The sequence below is a fragment of the Vanessa atalanta genome, chromosome 7 (assembly GCF_905147765.1).
Source record: "Vanessa atalanta chromosome 7, ilVanAtal1.2, whole genome shotgun sequence".
In the NCBI taxonomy this organism is placed as follows: Eukaryota; Metazoa; Arthropoda; class Insecta; order Lepidoptera; family Nymphalidae; genus Vanessa; species Vanessa atalanta.
The window spans coordinates 10987743-11006313 of NC_061877.1; the positions used below are offsets into that span (position 1 = coordinate 10987743).

At 30.9% G+C, this 18571-nt stretch overlaps 1 protein-coding gene across 2 annotated transcripts; it reads right to left on the reverse strand.

The window, feature by feature from the left end:
- Window positions 1-3578: 3578 nt before the first annotated feature.
- Window positions 3579-11774, reverse strand: LOC125065371. 2 transcript variants are annotated; one of them, XM_047672933.1, is made up of 7 exons: window positions 11623-11774; window positions 8558-8603; window positions 7113-7258; window positions 6760-6846; window positions 6184-6273; window positions 5386-5492; window positions 3579-4880 (listed from the first exon to the last, which is right to left on the reverse strand). In XM_047672933.1, the coding sequence occupies exons 1-7, from the start codon at window positions 11698-11700 to the stop codon at window positions 4676-4678; spliced, it is 759 nt and encodes a 252-aa protein (XP_047528889.1). In that variant the 5' UTR covers window positions 11701-11774; the 3' UTR covers window positions 3579-4675. The 2 variants fall into 2 exon arrangements, with proteins under 2 accessions (XP_047528889.1, XP_047528890.1); XM_047672934.1 differs by lacking the exon at window positions 6760-6846.
- Between the last annotated feature and the right edge of the window lie 6797 nt (window positions 11775-18571).

An 18571-nucleotide genomic window follows, 5' to 3' on the forward strand; every position in this document is an offset into this window, starting at 1 on the left:
ATACTACGCGACAATTATCTATTTAAAGCAAAAAAGAAAACATTAATTATTAATGACTTTTTCTGTAAAAAAAGTCATTAATAAAATAATTTGATGAGATTAGGCAGTTTACATATTTCCTTTATTACACATTTATCTTGTATATAATCTGGAAAAAAGATGTTCTACACCAGATTTAAATACCCGAATAACCTATCTTAAGGTTAAAAAATTATAAGTCGTGCTTTTTGGAGGTATAATTTGAAATGATTGGATGACGTATCCTCCGATGGGCTTGCACAAAGCCCTAATACCAAGAAAAAGATCATAGCTCAGTCGAGTCCTAGAACAAAGGAATAATATAATGAACAAATGATTTTAATAATAACAACATTGAACTCGGTGATTATTATGTCATTCTTCGTCATTTTAAGCCATTATACATATATGAAAAAAGAATACAGAGCCGAGCAGTTAGCACTTAACATAGAGGGCTCAAATTCGGATAATCATTATTGTGATTTCATATATTTACTCTGTGTTAACTATTAATTTCGTGTTAGGAAAAGAAAACGTTAAATCAGTGTTCAACCAGCGTAAGAGTAGCGAGTACATTGTATTATGCACTATTAAATTAAACAAATATTGATAACTTGTATTATTATATCAGGATATTGATCCTCTTGATTGATTGATTGCGCCCTCATATTCACTATTACGTAAAACTACTACGTAGGCCATTTACTGAACAGTTTCTTGTACAGTAGACGTACACATACACATCATAAAAATCGCCTATTTTGTCTTGTATATGTTTTTAAAAGTATTAAGAGAGTTCAGGACTTATCTCGTTTCCCTGCTCAGTGCAGATTTGTATATATACACACATACAAACATAACGTAAACGATATTTTCCTCCACAAATGACAATACTTGGCAGTACTCGTTTATCCGCTTAGCTGTCCGAATATCTAGCGACGGCCTGTCATAGAAGGAAAATGTCTGTTGGCCGCCATTACAATATTTTTTTTAAAATATAATTTCATTTTCTGTTTGTAATAAAACAATCATTTCATTATCTTATAAATTTCAAGGTCAAAGAGTGCAACATGTCTTGTATGACGTTTTAAAGTGAAACGCAAAAGGAACGTGCCACATCTGTTAAGTATAACGAATAACAGCTAACCATGAAACTAACTTTAACGTTATCATGTTTTCCTACAATGGAATAGATGAGCAATTTACTGTAACGATTTTCCTCGTCATCTGTAAATAATTGTGATTTTTGCGAAAAGTATAACGCCACGTGTTATTGGCTTCGCTGATATTGGAGTGCTGGTTAATTTCCCCCAGAGGATCGGATTTGGGATTCAACGGGCACATAAGTATTCTTGCCACCCTTCCACGCGGTCATAATTTGTACAGCAGTAAATAATACTCATGCAAATAAGCATTTTAAATATGCAGACATTTTGATGTCTGTTAGGTATATTTTTAAATTCAGAACGTTTTCCGGTATTTTCCCTCCTGCACAATGAATTGTCAATGTGTGTAAGAGTTTGGATGTAGTTGTTACATACGTTGAAACAATGACAAATTTGAATTAGTAATTTTTATTACTCATGACAGTTGTAACACATAAAAAATAGGATGGCATTTTGACGTCTGTTATATTTTTAAATTCAGAACGTTTTCCGGTTTTTTCCCCTCGCACTTTTGAATTGCCAATGTGTGCATACTAGTATGTATGTAGTTGTTACATACGTTAAAACAATTACAAATCTGAATTTCTAATTTTAATTACTGACAATAGTACATTTATCGTAACTCACAAAAATTTGGATTATAATTAATATTAATATAATTTTACTTATTGTTGCGTCTACTTTTGTAAAAGATTGTAAATAAATAAAAATATATAATACTAAAGTCATAGACTAAACTGTTGATTATAAATATTCAAAACATGTTTTGACCCGCTTGTGATAATAATCCCGCAATTATCTTTACAGTATAATAGTAATGCTATGTTTTAGTTACATAAAATGTGTGTAGTGATAACTTTATGCATAAACTTAAGGTCATTGAACTTGTATGATAAAGATAACTCATGACATTATTTTAAAATCATATTAAAAAGACAAAGAAAATAAAAAAAGAACATCATTGCATATTATTCTTGTTGAATTGCTCAACCAATCTTTGTGACACAGATTAAAACGGTTTCATCTGTTAACTGTCCTCTTTCGTTGAGTAATAAAATAATTTTACTAATCTTTGTACGTAAATAAAAAATATATATATTCTTAATGAATCTTGTGATTATAAGTTATATTTGTTCGCTTGTTAGAGGGCTTAGGTTTTTGGTTTATAAATATGTCTTTTGTAATTTCAAAATTGCGTCTATAATCAATTTTATCTAATTCGGTTTCTTGGTTTGGTATAACTACAGACAGACAGAGTTACATTCACATTTATAATATTAGTACAGATTATAAATGCAAAAGAAAGTTAGCATAATACGATTTCTCAAATACTCAACAGATCTACAGAAGATTATACATACACATCGTCGTTGGCCTAACACTAGTAAAACTATTATGTAAGACATACTTAATACTTTTCTTATAATCTGATGCCGTAATATCCAGGTAAATAAAACACAAAAATCTTGACCGAAAATCAAAGTAATATTGACCTTGTACGGACTTCCATAAAATTAGTATTTTTGATTGATCTTATCGGCTAATTTTTAAAACAGTATTTGGATAATCATACAAACCTATAACGATCCAACTTGGAGTAATTCAAACAGTAATTAACCTCAACATAATCGTATGGGAAGACTATTTCTACTTATTCATATTGGTTACAATACAATCCCGTATATATTCCAAACCAACTTTGACCAAAACGCAACTAGATTGCGTTGCGTTTGTAGAATAAATAGGAATGAACTACAACGATTCCTTGGCGACCAAATCCGATAATCCGGACAAGACCTAATACCAGATTTGTATTCTCTTGTAAAAGTTTAGTTTTCTGATAAAGTATTCTGCTAACCAAACAAAATACCTTAAGGCAAATGGGTTACATATCTATTCACTAAACAAGACGCTCCTCTCCACTGCATTATTATGAGTGAGTGACGCACGTGCTTAAAAAACTTACAAGACGCCAAACGAGTAGGAGGCTCACTGGAAAGTGACTAAAACCGCCCATGGACTGCTGCAACACCGGAGGGCTTCCAGGTGCGTTGCCGGCCTTTAAGGAATGAGAACGCTCTTTTCTTGAAGGTTCCCAAGCAGTATCGGTTCGGAAAATCCGCCGATTAAAGCTGGTTCCACAGAGTGCGTGTGCGAGGCAGAATATGACTTAAAAATTTCTTATTGTGCGTGAGATGACTTAGAGAAAAAAATACGAATTATATTATATTTTTTTAAGTTTAATTCATTAAAACGCCAATAATAAAACCCGAAGGCGCTTGAATGAATTAATGTGATGTTGAAGTGGTCACTTTCATTCACAGAAATTGTATTGAGTTCATCATAGGATCCATTTAAAAAAAAGGCAATTAGTCCGGAAATAAAACAAGTAAATTCTGTTATGAATTTATTCGATACACTTAATTTGACTAGTCGATAGCATGCAAACTATTTAAATAAATTAATATTATATTACTGTTACGTTTTTCACAAAATCAAAATCCCTGAACACTTGACTATGAATTTCATTTCTTAAAAAGAGTAATATAGAACTTGTTGGGTATTCTTTCGGTCGAATTATCATTTCGAACCGATACAAGCATTACAGTTGTTTTAAACTTTCAACATGACAATTCAAGTCTACGAGATATTTGTATAACAGAAAAACAATAGCCTAAAATCGAATGAAAGGCATTAATCAAACCAATTTAATTGATTGATCATTTCTACGAGTCGGAAATAGTTTAATAAATGCTATGGCAAGTGGAGTGAAAAACCAAACAATCACAAGAACTGCGAAACATAATCCTATTTAAATTACCTGTCTTTTAATATTAAAATATTCTATACAATTATAATCTAAGTCATATTAGTCATGCATGTAACTTTGTTGCTTTCCGTAGTTTACAACTAATAGAACAAATGTTTTAAATAGTGCTAGAATAATAAGGCTACGCCAAAGTGCGAAAGAGCACGGGTTTTTTTGCGCGACTTTAATCCACGTCGTCTTAATATTAATTATAGATTGTATGAATATAATTGAATTATAGATTTGTACAAATTGAATCGAAATTGTAGTCGCTAGCTCGTATAAATGCATAACATGATAATAAGTGTTTGTCTGCATTATGTAGCGCAAAAACTTATGACAAAATGATATCATGAATAATGACAATATATGTTAAAATTAAAGAAATACGTAAAAAACGTAGGACGTATTTTTCTTAGTATTAACCTAAGCATAATATTAAATAAAAAGTTACGGCCTATTTACAACCTTTTTGAATTAATTTAACAGAGGACAATATTTTCAAAAAAATCAATTTGGATAAATGCAGTTAATCAAATGCTTTTCGATCTGTATACGACAAAAACTTATAAAGATTTATCGAAAATTATTGCACACGTACAAGACATTTTTTTCGTAAAACAAGCCTCTTCAGAATCCTTCTAGAATGGATATAATTTAACCATGATTAATTCGTCCCATTTTACTTCTTAGGTTTGCCGAATCTGACTTTGAAATCTAGTTCTCTATAGTGACAAGAGCAACATACTGGAAGTTCTGCTTTGATCATCTCTGTTTCATTGTCTCCCTTGGCGACCATAACTTCCCATACATTGATCTTTTGTCTGCAGAATGTAACAAATTCTGGCAACGGTGAAAGTTCCTTAAAACACGGTGCATTAGGAGTTCTGAAATGAGAAAATGTAAATTAATTAATAAAAAAGTAATGTAACAGTCTGTATATCCTCTAATCTTTATTATATGATGATGTTCTTCTAATAGATTTTGATCAGATGCCATTCTCAACAAAAAGTAATGGAGAAGTATGTTGTTCTAATGTGCAAACAGTTGCACTCTCTTTTTCTTTACTCTCATAAACCAGGCCTTACTATGTTGGATTTTAAAGAATATCTTTGAGTTTGATAGCCCCATTTTTGAGGAAGTTTAAAGGCAAATGTCATGCAAAGGTACACGAGAGCAGAGAAGGAATGATTAGCGTGATAAAATTAATATAACTAGTACATATGAAGAAGCCCAAATAATATACCATTGCTTGGGCTTTACTTATTTACCAAGATTAGTAGTGTAAGATTTGATTAATATTCTTACAGTGCTATTATGTTAATTGTACCTTTAATTTAAAGTATTTCTGCTATTGTAATTTTATATTTGTAATGTAATTTTGTAACTTACGTGCATGTCTCGAGACGTACTCGTTGAATGATATCTTTACCAGGAACTTGGATCACTGTGCGCCAAGGTTCGTCTCTCTTCGGTCTTACTTTGTAAAGGGGTTCGTACTGTTAGATAAAGTAATCAATGAACAACGAGGCAATAAAATTTGATATATGTTTAGAATATCACATTTAAACATTGATGTACATATGCAAAACATTCAACAACTATATTCTCAAGAAAAACCTGCTCGTAACCTTGAATATAACAATTTCCGTAAGGCGTTTATCTGCATTGTTACTAGAGTAGTATATTGCATATATGATTTAGTTGTTGTATATGGATGATTATATAACAACTAAATCATATATGCAATTATGAATAGCATGCCATTTGGTAGAATTTTGGACCATTTGAGAACGTCAACGCAAGATTACGATGATAATTATCTGATCTATTCAGATATTGATATTACATATTTAGAAAAATACAAAGAATTAATTATCAAGTATGTTTATTTTATTATATTTATAAATTCAATGACAAGCACTGGATCGCGATTGGCTGACGACGATAAAAATGAAGTTTATTCGAAACATTATTTATTAATATTTTACTTTATCTAAGTAAAATATTAATAAATAATTAAAATGTGGTCACATGTAACTTATATACATACTTTTAAAAATATATGTAAACTATTATTGATCGATAAATATTGATCATCATGTAGTAACCGGTTCAATCTGAATTAAACCAAATGGCAAGGTTATAAAAATCAAATAAATGATAGAATAAACTCGAATTAAAACTTACGGTCACTATACTCTCGCAATTGTCAGCACTATCGGGCCCGCCTTGTCGGTTGTTAAGTTCAACTACCATTGATGGTTGAGGCACCACTTTCTGTAAGAACAAATAAATTCGTACATGATAATCATACCGTCAAACTACTGCAAAATACCAGGAGGAGAGGACCAGAGTAATTACAGGGATACATAACATCTTAGTTTCCAAGGTTAGTGGCGCATTGACGGTGAAGGGATGGATTAATATTTACTTATGGGCTATGATCCCTTGCAGTCAGGTTGGTATTGAGCAAAATTTGAAATTCGTTAAGGCAGACGAAGGTTAATCGACTGATTTTTGTTACATTTGAAATATAATGTCACGCTTGTGATAAGTAATTTCCGTTTATAGTTCTAAGAAAATCGATTCAATAAAATTATGTCTCACCATGAGACTATATATATTCTTGATTAATGTTTTTTTATGATACAAAACGTTGCAAAATATGTTTCATGCAAACTACATCATTTTATGAACTATGTAAGATGAATAATAATGATATTCTGTGTCGAATGTATAATCTCATTTTATACGTATCATTACATTAATCTCAGCAGCTTCATTGGGTTGAGAATTTGGAGTAAGGCTGCCGTTATCACCTGCTCCTCTGCGATGTCTATGAGTGTCGCTCTAAGTAATTTATTACAATTTGCATGACATTTTCTATTTCAAAACGTATTATAAGTATACAATTAATTTCTACTATACATAGGTAGTATATATGTTATTAAACTATATTAAGATACGGAGTTCAATTACTTACAAAATTTTAATATAAAAAAAATATTTAAAAAAAATAAGACTATGTTAACACTGTACAGAGGAAAACCAAATTCTCACACAGAAATAAGGCAATAGATTAATAATTTGCTAGGAATAACATCCGAGTAACTTACGTAATCCTTGAACATGTCGTTAAATTTTTCTTCTGGGTAATCGTTTGGTTTCACTGTACAATACGTGAGATCCTTGCACGAATCAGGGATATGTTCCGTTTCTTTGTCTATTGGTTCTGGATATTGAATTGAGGACGCTTCCATAGCTGAAAATTTATTCAATTTCATTTCAAGCAAATTCATAATTTGTCAATACGATGAGTACAGTTATTAAGCAGGTAAATTCATTCGAGAAAGGAATAACTAAGAGTAACTACTAATAGGGCCAATTCTTCTCCTTAGAAGATGGTGGTCGCTTCACAGTAAATTAAAGATTCAAGCATTACAAGTATGCTAGAGCCAACTTGATTGAAGTAATGTTAAAAATTGTATTATATATTACAGAAAGAGAAAATATAATTGAAAAATTCATCGTCACACATCACAATGTACATAATATTCGGTATTGTTACTTTATGTTTGTGTAATTACAGAACTGTGTATAGAATTTGTTACAGTTCCGTCGTATTATGTAAAATTTTATGGGCATTTTTTCATGCGATTGGGCCACCACCGCTCATAGACAATGGCGCTGTAATTGATATTAACCATTCCTTACATCGCCAATGCACCACCACCCTGGGAACTAAGATGTTATGTCCCTTGTACTTGTTTTTTTACACTAGCTAACTCACAATTTAAACAGAAACACAACAATACTGAATACTATGTATGGCGGTAAAATATCTGATGAGCGCTTGGCTTCTATCCGGATGGGCTTGAACAAATCCCTACGACTAAGTGAGGAATTTAGGCATACTGTTGTTGAAATGTTTATTAATGGCAAAATATTTAGGTATTTATTTATCTTCTTGTTATCATTCACTGCATGAATCAGTTTGAATCTTGGATCAAAATTCGTCAGGTTTCATCTCAGTACCAAATATCACCACTTTGTATTACTGAAAGTTGATTGGGACGTAAGAATTGCATCCTAAGCCATAGGTTTACATAGTCTATGTAAATGCCTAGCCAGCCAATGTGAAACGGTGAGCAGTTATCATAACACATTCGCTCGACTGCGTTTATAAACTTAATAAAAAATAATACGATTTTTCTTTTAATAATTAATTCTTAACAAAGATACGATTTATATATTTTAATATTAAATGGACAATTCTTGTATGTTATTATAAATGTTGTTGTATCTCGGAAATAACTCTAACGATTTGGCTTAAATTTTGTATCTCGATCATTTTATCTAGATATATAGATGATATGTAGATGCTTCTCCTGAAAAATACGCTCTTTTCATGATTTTTTTTGAATGTTAGAGTCGATTGAAGCTCGGTCGTGTTGAGAAACTTGTCCGATTTCTTTTGTCAAAATTTATTATTTTAAAATATTTGTTTCTTGTTTGTGTGTGTTTATGTGTATGGTATTATATAAAAATACGTGAAACTTACGATGTTTAGCGCTCGCTGCATATGTTTGTTGTAGACTAGCGCTGACCTGTGAACCAGATAATATATATAAATATAGCAGAGTTAAATATAAATAAATACCGTTTTCCTTATTGTATAAATAAAAAAAATTCAAGTTACCGATGATTTATAATACAAAACTGTATCTGAATACCTTATATGTTTTTATAGAATTAGTTTTAATTTAATAAAATCTGTTAAATACGATAAATATTAATATCGTTTTTGCTAACCTTACTTTGTAATGTTCATGAATTCGTCGTTGTTTTAATTCGTAAAGATTTGTCACAATATTTAAATAAACGAAGGTCTTTTTAAGGAAATACATTTAAAACCCGTGTTTTATAGGATTACTAAAGATCGTGACCAATAATTATGTTCATAATTACCGCATATGTACAATGCTTTACCTATTCTCGGTATCCGTTACAATAAACATTATATTCAAGAGATTTATTGTTATATTTATCAAACGAGTGTCTTCAGACATTAAATACCGACCTGGAGTATACAAGAGTTTTCTTAATGACGTATTAATTAATAGAAACACTAGTATCTTTAATATTCCTCCATTTTTTTATCTATTTAAAAATATACATTGACGACAAACGTATTGCACTGAATAAGAAAAATGACTTCGAAACATTCACTGATATGTTCTATATAGTGATTAATAATGTACACAACATTATATCAACAATTTTAAAATATTTTACAATTATATAATATAGGAAAAACGAAAGAGTTTAAGTTCTTTTCTAAAAACGCAACGTATAAAACCTATTTTTGTTCCTACTATTCATAGCCTTTAGTCCGTAAGGCTATTAAAGCTATTACGCAGTAGATTTAAGTTACTATGCTGTAATATTTATTCATTATACTATATTTATTTATTTTTACTTACGCACACACATATATACATATAAATGGATCCTAATTTCCGTTCGTCTCGCTATATATGGAGAACGACTTTACCGATTTCATTCGTGTTTTTTTATGTTTTCTAATACTTATAGAACATACTTATCCACTTTCAGAAAAAAAAACAGAAGACTTAAGAGCGTTTATGCTATACTAGCAGTTTTTACGGTTTTTTTTTTGTTATTTATTCCAGATCGAATTTAATATGCAAAGTTAAGACAAGACGTCTGTCGTATAAGTATTACAATACAATTACATCCATAACTGCCCTTTCGGTCTAAAGTAGTCAATTAAAGTTTATTAAATTTAATTTATCCATTTTAGTTCTAAAGTACTATTAAGGATACAATTTTATATCCAAAGATAGTATCTATGATCATATTTTTGATATATCTTTTTCCTATGACATATTGCTCACGATTATCGCTTAAGCTTGTCTGTTGTTTGTTTGTTAAACAAAATACAAATTTAGATTATATTCTAATGATAAATTATATTTATGAGTTGTAAATCTGATACTTTAAATTCGCTTGATATTCCTTCAAGTTTTAGCAAAGGCCAATTAATATTGATCAAGGTGATACATATAAGCAAATTATTGAACGTAAACATACAATGTTAATTATGTTGTATCTTATATATGATCGATACGTATTTATGTGTGTGTTACGTTTTATTATTTAACTCTTAATGTGAGATTTATTTTAATTTAATCTTTTCTATGAATACAATAATAAAGTCGAGCAACACACTTCAATTATACGCGATATAAATAAGCATTTCCATAAAATCGATTATTCTAACTGGCAATAAATAATTTAAGTTCTTTATAATTAGTTTTAATATAAATAACCAATGTTATGTCATTTTTATATTCATAGTCCATTATGGAATGGCCTTAAGTTGCTAAAAATCCCCCTTTAATCAACAAGTAGGTACATTGAAAACAATTGAATTAAAATAATTGTAATTAACCATCTGAGTCATTGATATGTAATATGAATGGCTTAACTGCAATTTAATGTGTGTGTGTGTGTATACATCGATTATGAATTGATTTGAGCCTATGTGTAAAATGAATACGAAAAATTCAAATAACATTTGATTACGGTTACATTTCAAAATTTGTCAACGTATAATATTTTGATGAGGAATTCACTAATCTTTTGTTAACAAAGCCTCCTACTAAACAGTGGTCTGAGACCGAGGTTGAGTTAGTAAGTAACTTAATATTTATCTAGATATTAAAACGAAATATATTGAAAGGTTTGAGACACCGTATAATATAGTTTTTATATGTGTTTATGTTTACAAAAGAATTAATAAAAGAAACGACTGTAGAATATAAAAATTTTAAAATTCGAAGACTCAAAAAATGTTACAACAGTTAACAAAATGATCGGTTTTAATTTGTAACGGAACTCATTTTAAGAACAAAGACTTTTACAAATCCAAAGTTTAATGAATTATTTTAAAAGATAAAAGTAAAAAATAGCTTTACTATTATAGTAGGCGGGATAGCTCCGCGTGAATTTGCATTCATTTTCTCGACGAGTATCGCTACAGATTTCTCTTTTATGCGTTTGAATTAGCTACTCTAATATATATATATATATATATAGACGGGCGATATTATTTCTCTTAATTTATATTTAAATGAAAGTATGTCATGTTAGTTACATGACATATTTCTTTCATTCGTAGTATTTAATGTACAATCGATGTGTGCGTTCATGGATACATACATAAAAAGAACATTAGATATTATTTATAACAAGAGCTTTTATATAAATCTTGGTCTCGTCATTTTATATAGCAATTTAATATTGTCAAATATTTTTGCTTCTCTTTTTTAGCCCGTAGACCAAGTGAGTAACAGGATCGAGTATTCTTGATATTTTATTTAGGTTGGGTTGAGTTTATAAACCAAGGTTACTAACCTTTAAAAAAATATCATAGTATTAAACATAGATAATCCGTATAAGGTATTAAGATATTCACAAAACTTGTTTAGTGTAGGGCAATATCATCTCTGAATTCCTTAACTATTAACAATTTAATAATCGACCCTCTGAAGTATTATTATAAAAGTATTTATCCGAATAAATAATGAACAAAAAACTTACAATAAAAACGAAAGCGATCGCCAACATCTTGACAATATTGTTGTATTCACTAAAATTGTAATGAACTATTCGACACATGAACTCGGTATGACAAAACGTGCGGCCGATGCAGGCCTAAAATACTAACTGGCACCAGACAAGCCGGTAAATGAGATAGCTTCTAAGTGCGTGCTTACGGCGGGAGATTATCGTCAGAAACGCGCAGTGCGCTGGAAAAACGGTAGTAAAATCGAACAACGCTTACCGTTATTAGGTTATATAATTTAATAAATATTTAGTTATTAATCTTATTTATAAAGTGCCCATTAAATATTATGAGAAATTTATATAGTTATTGGGTAAATAAAAATCAGAGGAATGTACTTCATTCAAATATATTTAATTGTAAACCGTAATTTCATTTCGAAAGGTTTCCATTGAAATTTCTGAAAACACTAGTATATTTAGCGTGGGACTGGTTCATACTTGTGAACTGGCTTGTGCTTACTGTATGAAAGTAACAGACATGGCAGGCTTTTCTCAATGTCTTGCATGCAAGTTAATTAGGAAACGTTACCATAACGTCCAAGTTACTTGCTCATTCCAATATAGTTTATTCCAATATTCCAATATTTTGTTTGGGTATATTTTTTTGGGCGAAGGCCTACCTTACCAATACCTTTATTTATCACCTATATATTACCTTACCTTATTAAAGCCATATAGCTTCTATTTTATCAATTTTTAAAGCGATTATACGTGATTGTGATGTCTTTGTATAAAAACTATTAAAACAAAGATAGGTAACGTTTTAAAATACCAGTGTACGTTTCTCTCAATATTTGCATGGTTTATAGTCAAAACAGGTACGATTGTGTGACGTAGGCACTATCGGGACACAAAAGGAAAACCCAGTTAGGGAAACAGGTAAAGTGTCACTGGTATTGTTATTATTACGTATACGATGATCACAAAACAGGACAATCATAACACTTGCATAATTTGTTAGTTACGAAATACCTACATCACCCTCGGAAACTCCCGAGATTGCTTAATTAATTGTTGAAACATGCACTGTGCTTCTTTCTCTGGAGGATAAAATTATTTGTTTGCTAAATACTCGGGTTATTTGCTATAGTTCAGTTTGCTTTCTTAAAACACTTCGAACTAGGATTAACAAGTGTCCCGATGTTGCAGATGTAAATGTTAGTTATTTTCCAATACGTCATTGTGGTAATTTAATTAAAGTCTTCCATTTTTTTATTGCTTTAAATTTTTTATATCCCTTATTAATATATATTTATTATGATATTTGGTTTTGTCTAACTGTTTGTTCTATTTGATGACGTTTTTTTATTAAAATCTAGCGTCATTTTTAACCCTTCAACGTCATTCCTTATCCTGAGTTTCACATATGATTCATGGTCTTTGTTTGACTATTGTACCGTTTATTTTGACGAGAACCTGTCAACCGGTCAACAGAGTTAATAAACACGCTAAGTGTGTATTTTATTAGAAATTCACGTACAGATAAATAAATAATATAAAAGGGCCTCTTAAATATGAAGTTTGATTTTGGAAGTATTAAAAATAATTATTTTTAAATTATTTAATAAATTAAATAAACTAACACCTCAATACAATATTTAATTTTTTATTTTAATACTACGTAAATAGCAAAACCACTTATTTTCTAGTCGAGCTAAAGAGTTTATAATCTGAATACCAGTTGTATTAACGCTTAAATTGGTAGATCCAGTGTAATTAGGGGCAAAAGAGAAATACCACTTCAAGTTCAAGATAAGCATCGCATTAGTAACGGAATGACTTTTATAGGGTTGCCAGACTTACTGTAACTGATTTGTTTTTTTTTTTTCTTTTTATATTACAGGAAGGCGCGCATATGGACCGCCTAATAGCAAGTGGATGTCCATAGACATTGGCGCTGTTAGTAATATTAACCATTTCTTATATCGCCAATATGCCATCAACCTTCGGAACTATGATGTTATGTCCCTTGTGTATGTTGGCTCATTCACCCTTTAAACCGGAACACAACAATTATAGTAAGTATTTATGTTTGGCAGTGGGATATCTGTTTAATAGATGGTACCTTAACAGACGGGCTTGCACAAAGCCCGTCTTTAAGTAAAATAGTATACTTATTTTTTTTATAATAGAAATAATGTTTAAGGAATTTTTTTAGTTTATGTCTTCGCTGCGCTTTTATGCATTTTACTGACTTACATGTACATTAAATGTGCTTAAAGATTCGTTTTATTTTTTTGCAGTGTGATTAATTAATTTTACTTATATATGAACGTCATTGGTCAATTATTAGCGAAGAAACGGGTGACCAATGAGGATTCAGTGTTTTAGTCAAATCAGTAAATCTTATTTAGCTTATTTTTCAGAACCTGCCAGTCAAGGTTGCATTTTAAGGAATCGCTCGTATCACACAATCAGGCAAGCCACTTATTATCCGATATTAAAAATAGGAGGACGATATAATATGTAAGATGTGATTTGACCGTGCGAGGAGGATTTAAACTAAAACTGATTGAGGCAGGGAAATAACATAATTATCCTATTTCTTAAATACGGATAATCCATGTATAGATTCGAGATTCGGACAAGGCAGGTATTTTATTGAAATGGATTGAGTACCTGGTGGTAGGGCTTTGTGCAAGCCCGTCTGGGTAGGTACCACCCACTCATCAAATATTCTACCGCCAAATAACAGTACACTGTATTGTTGTGTTCCGGTTAGAAGGCTGAGTGAGCCAGTGTAATCACAGGCACAAGGGACATAACATCTTAGTTCCCAAGGTTGGTGGCGCATGGGTGATGTAAGGAATGGTTAATATTTCTTACAGCGCCTTTGTCAATGCGTTGGTGACCACTTACCATCAGGTGGCCCATATGCTCGTCTGCCAACCAATGCCATAAAAAAAGAGTAGTTTTTTATTAGTTATATAGTGGTGCAGCTTAAATTAATGCGTTTATTAATATTCGCTTACATAGTACCAACGCTTAACTAAATTAATAACATATTAATTTTAATCATTTGCTGTAAACATAAATTACTGTTTTTTACTGTATATCGATAGTGAGTCTAGCTAACTAGGTTAGCTTACTTGATTTTTAATTAGAGTTGTTGCTTGTATTCGTTTGGGGACTCTTATTCTAAATGTGCATTTTTTTAATTGTGTGTGAATGTGCACGAACGACCAGGCACAGAACGACAGGCTTTAGGACAGTTACTTTTCCGACCTAATTAAAAATGTTATTCTGTTTTGAGTTCCATGATTATAAAAAGACTAGAAAGGGCATCGTGCAAACCCGCCTGAGTACCAGCCACGCATCATATATTCTACCAGCAAAAAGTGTTGTTGTGTTCCAGTTTGAAGTGCCAGTGAGCCAGTATTATTACAGGCACAAGGGACGTTACACCTTACTTTCCAAGGTTGGCGGCGCATTGGCCATGTAAACATTGGTTACTAACGATTACAGCGCCAATGCTTTGTCTATGGTTACCACTTACTATCAGGTGGCCCAATCGTCCGTCTTCCTACGAATTATAAAAAATCTATCGAATGCTATTTTGCCATCAATTTTATACCATCATATATGCAGGAATTTATGATTCATTCGTAAATAAAAAAATAACATGTAAAATTTTTGTAACAAAATTATTATTATAATTTGGATTTACCAGAACGGTCATTGTCTTACGGTTTTTGTCAGTTCATTTATAAAAAGATAGTCTCGAATCGTTTATAAATTTATTTTATGGAATAATTAATTTTTCCGGTCGGATCGGATTGGTCAATCGCTCTACGACAGTTTATCTGTTTGCAAACACTTACTTCAGTGGAGAATACCTCAATTGCACTTTTATTGAAATGGTTTCGTTTTGATTACATATTGATCCGAGATAACCCAGTGGTTAAAACGCTCGAATCTCAGTCAAAAATTGGAGATAAATTAAATAACATTATTTTTTAAGTAGATTTTTGTTAACTAATTAGGACATCTGCTATTTCCGTATACCGACGGTAAAACTTTCCAATTTTCCTTTTGCAGAAACACAGTTTTACAGCGAGCAAACGCGGGTAAGTTCGTCTGAAAATAAGGATTTGTTGGATGAAAATTTGCCACATATGTATGAGTCCACCTACAAGATACAAGGCCTAAGGAAAATGTACTTACAGGCTGTAAAAACTGTTATTCTTACTTTACATGAAAATACTACAAAATTTGTCTGAAGTAACGTCATAGCATTATAATCAACCTCATTTATTAATATAAGGGGATTTTATTATCCAGTATGCTCCGTAATATGTGTCACGGGAATCTGTAAACAAATAACAAAAACATGACACTAAATATTATTGATTGTTCCATTTCAGAAAATCGAATAACAATTACCAATATTATGAGCAAATATTTACATTGTAATTATGTAAAAAGGTTTTACTCGGACATCAAAATAAATTAATGTACGAGTCCAAGCAATAACGAAAAAGCTAACCGAATTTCCCACAATTCATTAAAGTCTTGTATAAATTGTCTGAAGTATGATGATAATGGTGGTATAAACGTTCTATATAGAACCTTATTGTACGTTTTCCAATAAGCTGACTAATAACAAAAAAAAAGCATTATTGTATAGGAACTAATTATTTGGCATTTTTAATAAATAAATATTGGACAACATCACATACATTACTCTGATCTCAATGTAAGTAGCTAAAGCACTTTTGTTATGGAAAATCAGAAGTAACGACAGTACCACGAACACCAAGACTCAAGACAACATAGAAAACTAATGAATTTTTTCTACATCGACTCGGCCGGGAATCGAACCCGGGACATCGAAGTAGCGTACCCATGAAAACCGGTGTATACACTACTCGGCTCGACCGCGGAGGTATCTTATTATTTATATGTCAGTAGTTGGTAAATTAACTGGAAATGTGTGGTGAATTTGGATTTCTCACCATCAGCTTATCTACACATTTGTTCCAGAAATAAATAAATTTCATAAATAGTCATCTTCTTTTAAACGGTACATTTAGATGATTCATCATATAAACATGAATTATCCAGATCTATATCATTGAGAAAAAAAAATTGAGGAAGGAAAACGAATTAACGCTTAATCATAGAGTAATTATATCTGTTTCATACGTAATGGTCTAAACTAACCTAACACAATGTTGAATGGTCGTACATATATCGTATTATTTAAACGGTTATATTACATGCATTGTCTCCTGTATGAAATTAAAAAAAATACTGTTATAAAAAAAAATGCAGAAAGTAATTTTCAGATTCTTAATTTAAAAAATAACATGTTGGTTATACGAGAGCCTCGCCAGTATCAGCTGTCAGCAGTAGCAGTTTACAGTGAAATAGGCCTTCAAACAACATCTGGTATTTACATATATCTTAAATAGGTTAACTGTAGATAAATTACCTATATAGTGGTTACCTAGGACTAATATTTGATTTAAACTTAATATTTTCTTAAATATTACCAACTGGATCTAGTTAAAACTAGATCTAATATTTAATGACGCAAATTCTTAAATTAAATACAAGCCTTTACAACTGTAGTTGCTTTGCGCTGAAGAAAGTGGTCTTGATTAAGAACCTCGGAGTTAGCTCGATCAACGACTTTCTTGACATACTCAAATTGAATTCATTAATTACAAGAATTGGAAAACTTATCTCAGACAAGTAAAACTACGAAATGGCTTTAAAAAATATATAATCAAGTCAAATCGGTTATATTATCCATGTTCTTCATAATTCAATTTTCTGTAGCAAGTTTAAATCTTACAGCTTACCACCGAACAATTTGATAAAACTTGTGATGATGATGTCAGTCTGACCGATTTCACCCACGATGATGATGAAGCCAAATCCGACACAACCGGAAACAGTTTAGGCGCAGGACCAACGGCATTACGTGATTTCTGAGGCACGGAAGTCACACTTATAACTTATAGAATCTGGGTCGTTACTGAGAATTTTTGGATAAAAATATCCAAATATATTTTCTCGACTCTTGGGTTTTATCTTAGGCCCTAGAGATCTGCTGTCTTATATCTAACCACTAGACCAACGAGTTAGATAAAAAAATGTAATTACCTGAAGAAAATTATACTTGTTTCCAAGTATATTTACATTTTTTTTAAGAATAGTATCAATGCCCTAAATTAATTTCTGATTTAATCATATTCCTATGTACCCCTCCTTTTATCACTTGTGTTAGGGACGACGATGAGAAAAAAATGAAACAATGTTTTTTATTGACAGTCTACAAGACGGTAAAATTTTAGTTACTATCACATAAACATTTTTAAATATTTATTTGTTACCTAGATATTTTCAAAAACTATGTTTAAGTATCGAAGTGGTTGCTTACCTTGATACCGTATAAAAAATGCATTAAACTTTATGAAAGAGAGGTGGAGGCCCCACTATTAAAACTGAAAATGAAAATCATAATATTATTTATATATTGAATCGTCATGTTACAGTGTTGAATTAAATTTAAATCTATTCACGAGGTGTCTTGATTTTGCATGACAATGCGTCCGTCTACAAGACTCTAAATATTTTTATTGACCTACCCTATAGTTCAAATTTGACTCCGAGTGATTATTATGTCTTCAATTAAGTAAAAAAGCAAAAACACAAAAGAAACCTTAAAGAAAAAAGTAAAAGTAAAAGTTCTGAATTTTTTTACCATTTTGCAGGTGAATATTTTCCAAAGATAAAAACAATTTTACGTTTAATTTTCATAACCCTTCGAATATGTGAACTTAAAAATTTCCGACTATTGACTGATTGTAAGATTGCCTTGATCTACTGCAATCGTCGAAAGATATTTTCGACGAGTAGTAATTTACACTTTACCTATACAACTTTAGCAACAAGAAATTAAAAAAAAAATCTG

Excerpts from the sequence above, each read along its gene's own strand:
- LOC125065371 (XM_047672933.1), bottom strand. The coding sequence starts at position 11,700 with ATGTGTCGAATAGTTCATTACAATTTTAGTGAATACAACAATATTGTC. Across the intron at positions 6,847-7,112 it reads ACGACATGTTCAAGGATTAC|AGCGACACTCATAGACATCG; the intron begins GTAAGTTACTCG and ends TAAATTACTTAG. Across the intron at positions 4,881-5,385 it reads GTACGTCTCGAGACATGCAC|AACTCCTAATGCACCGTGTT; the intron begins GTAAGTTACAAA and ends TTCTCATTTCAG.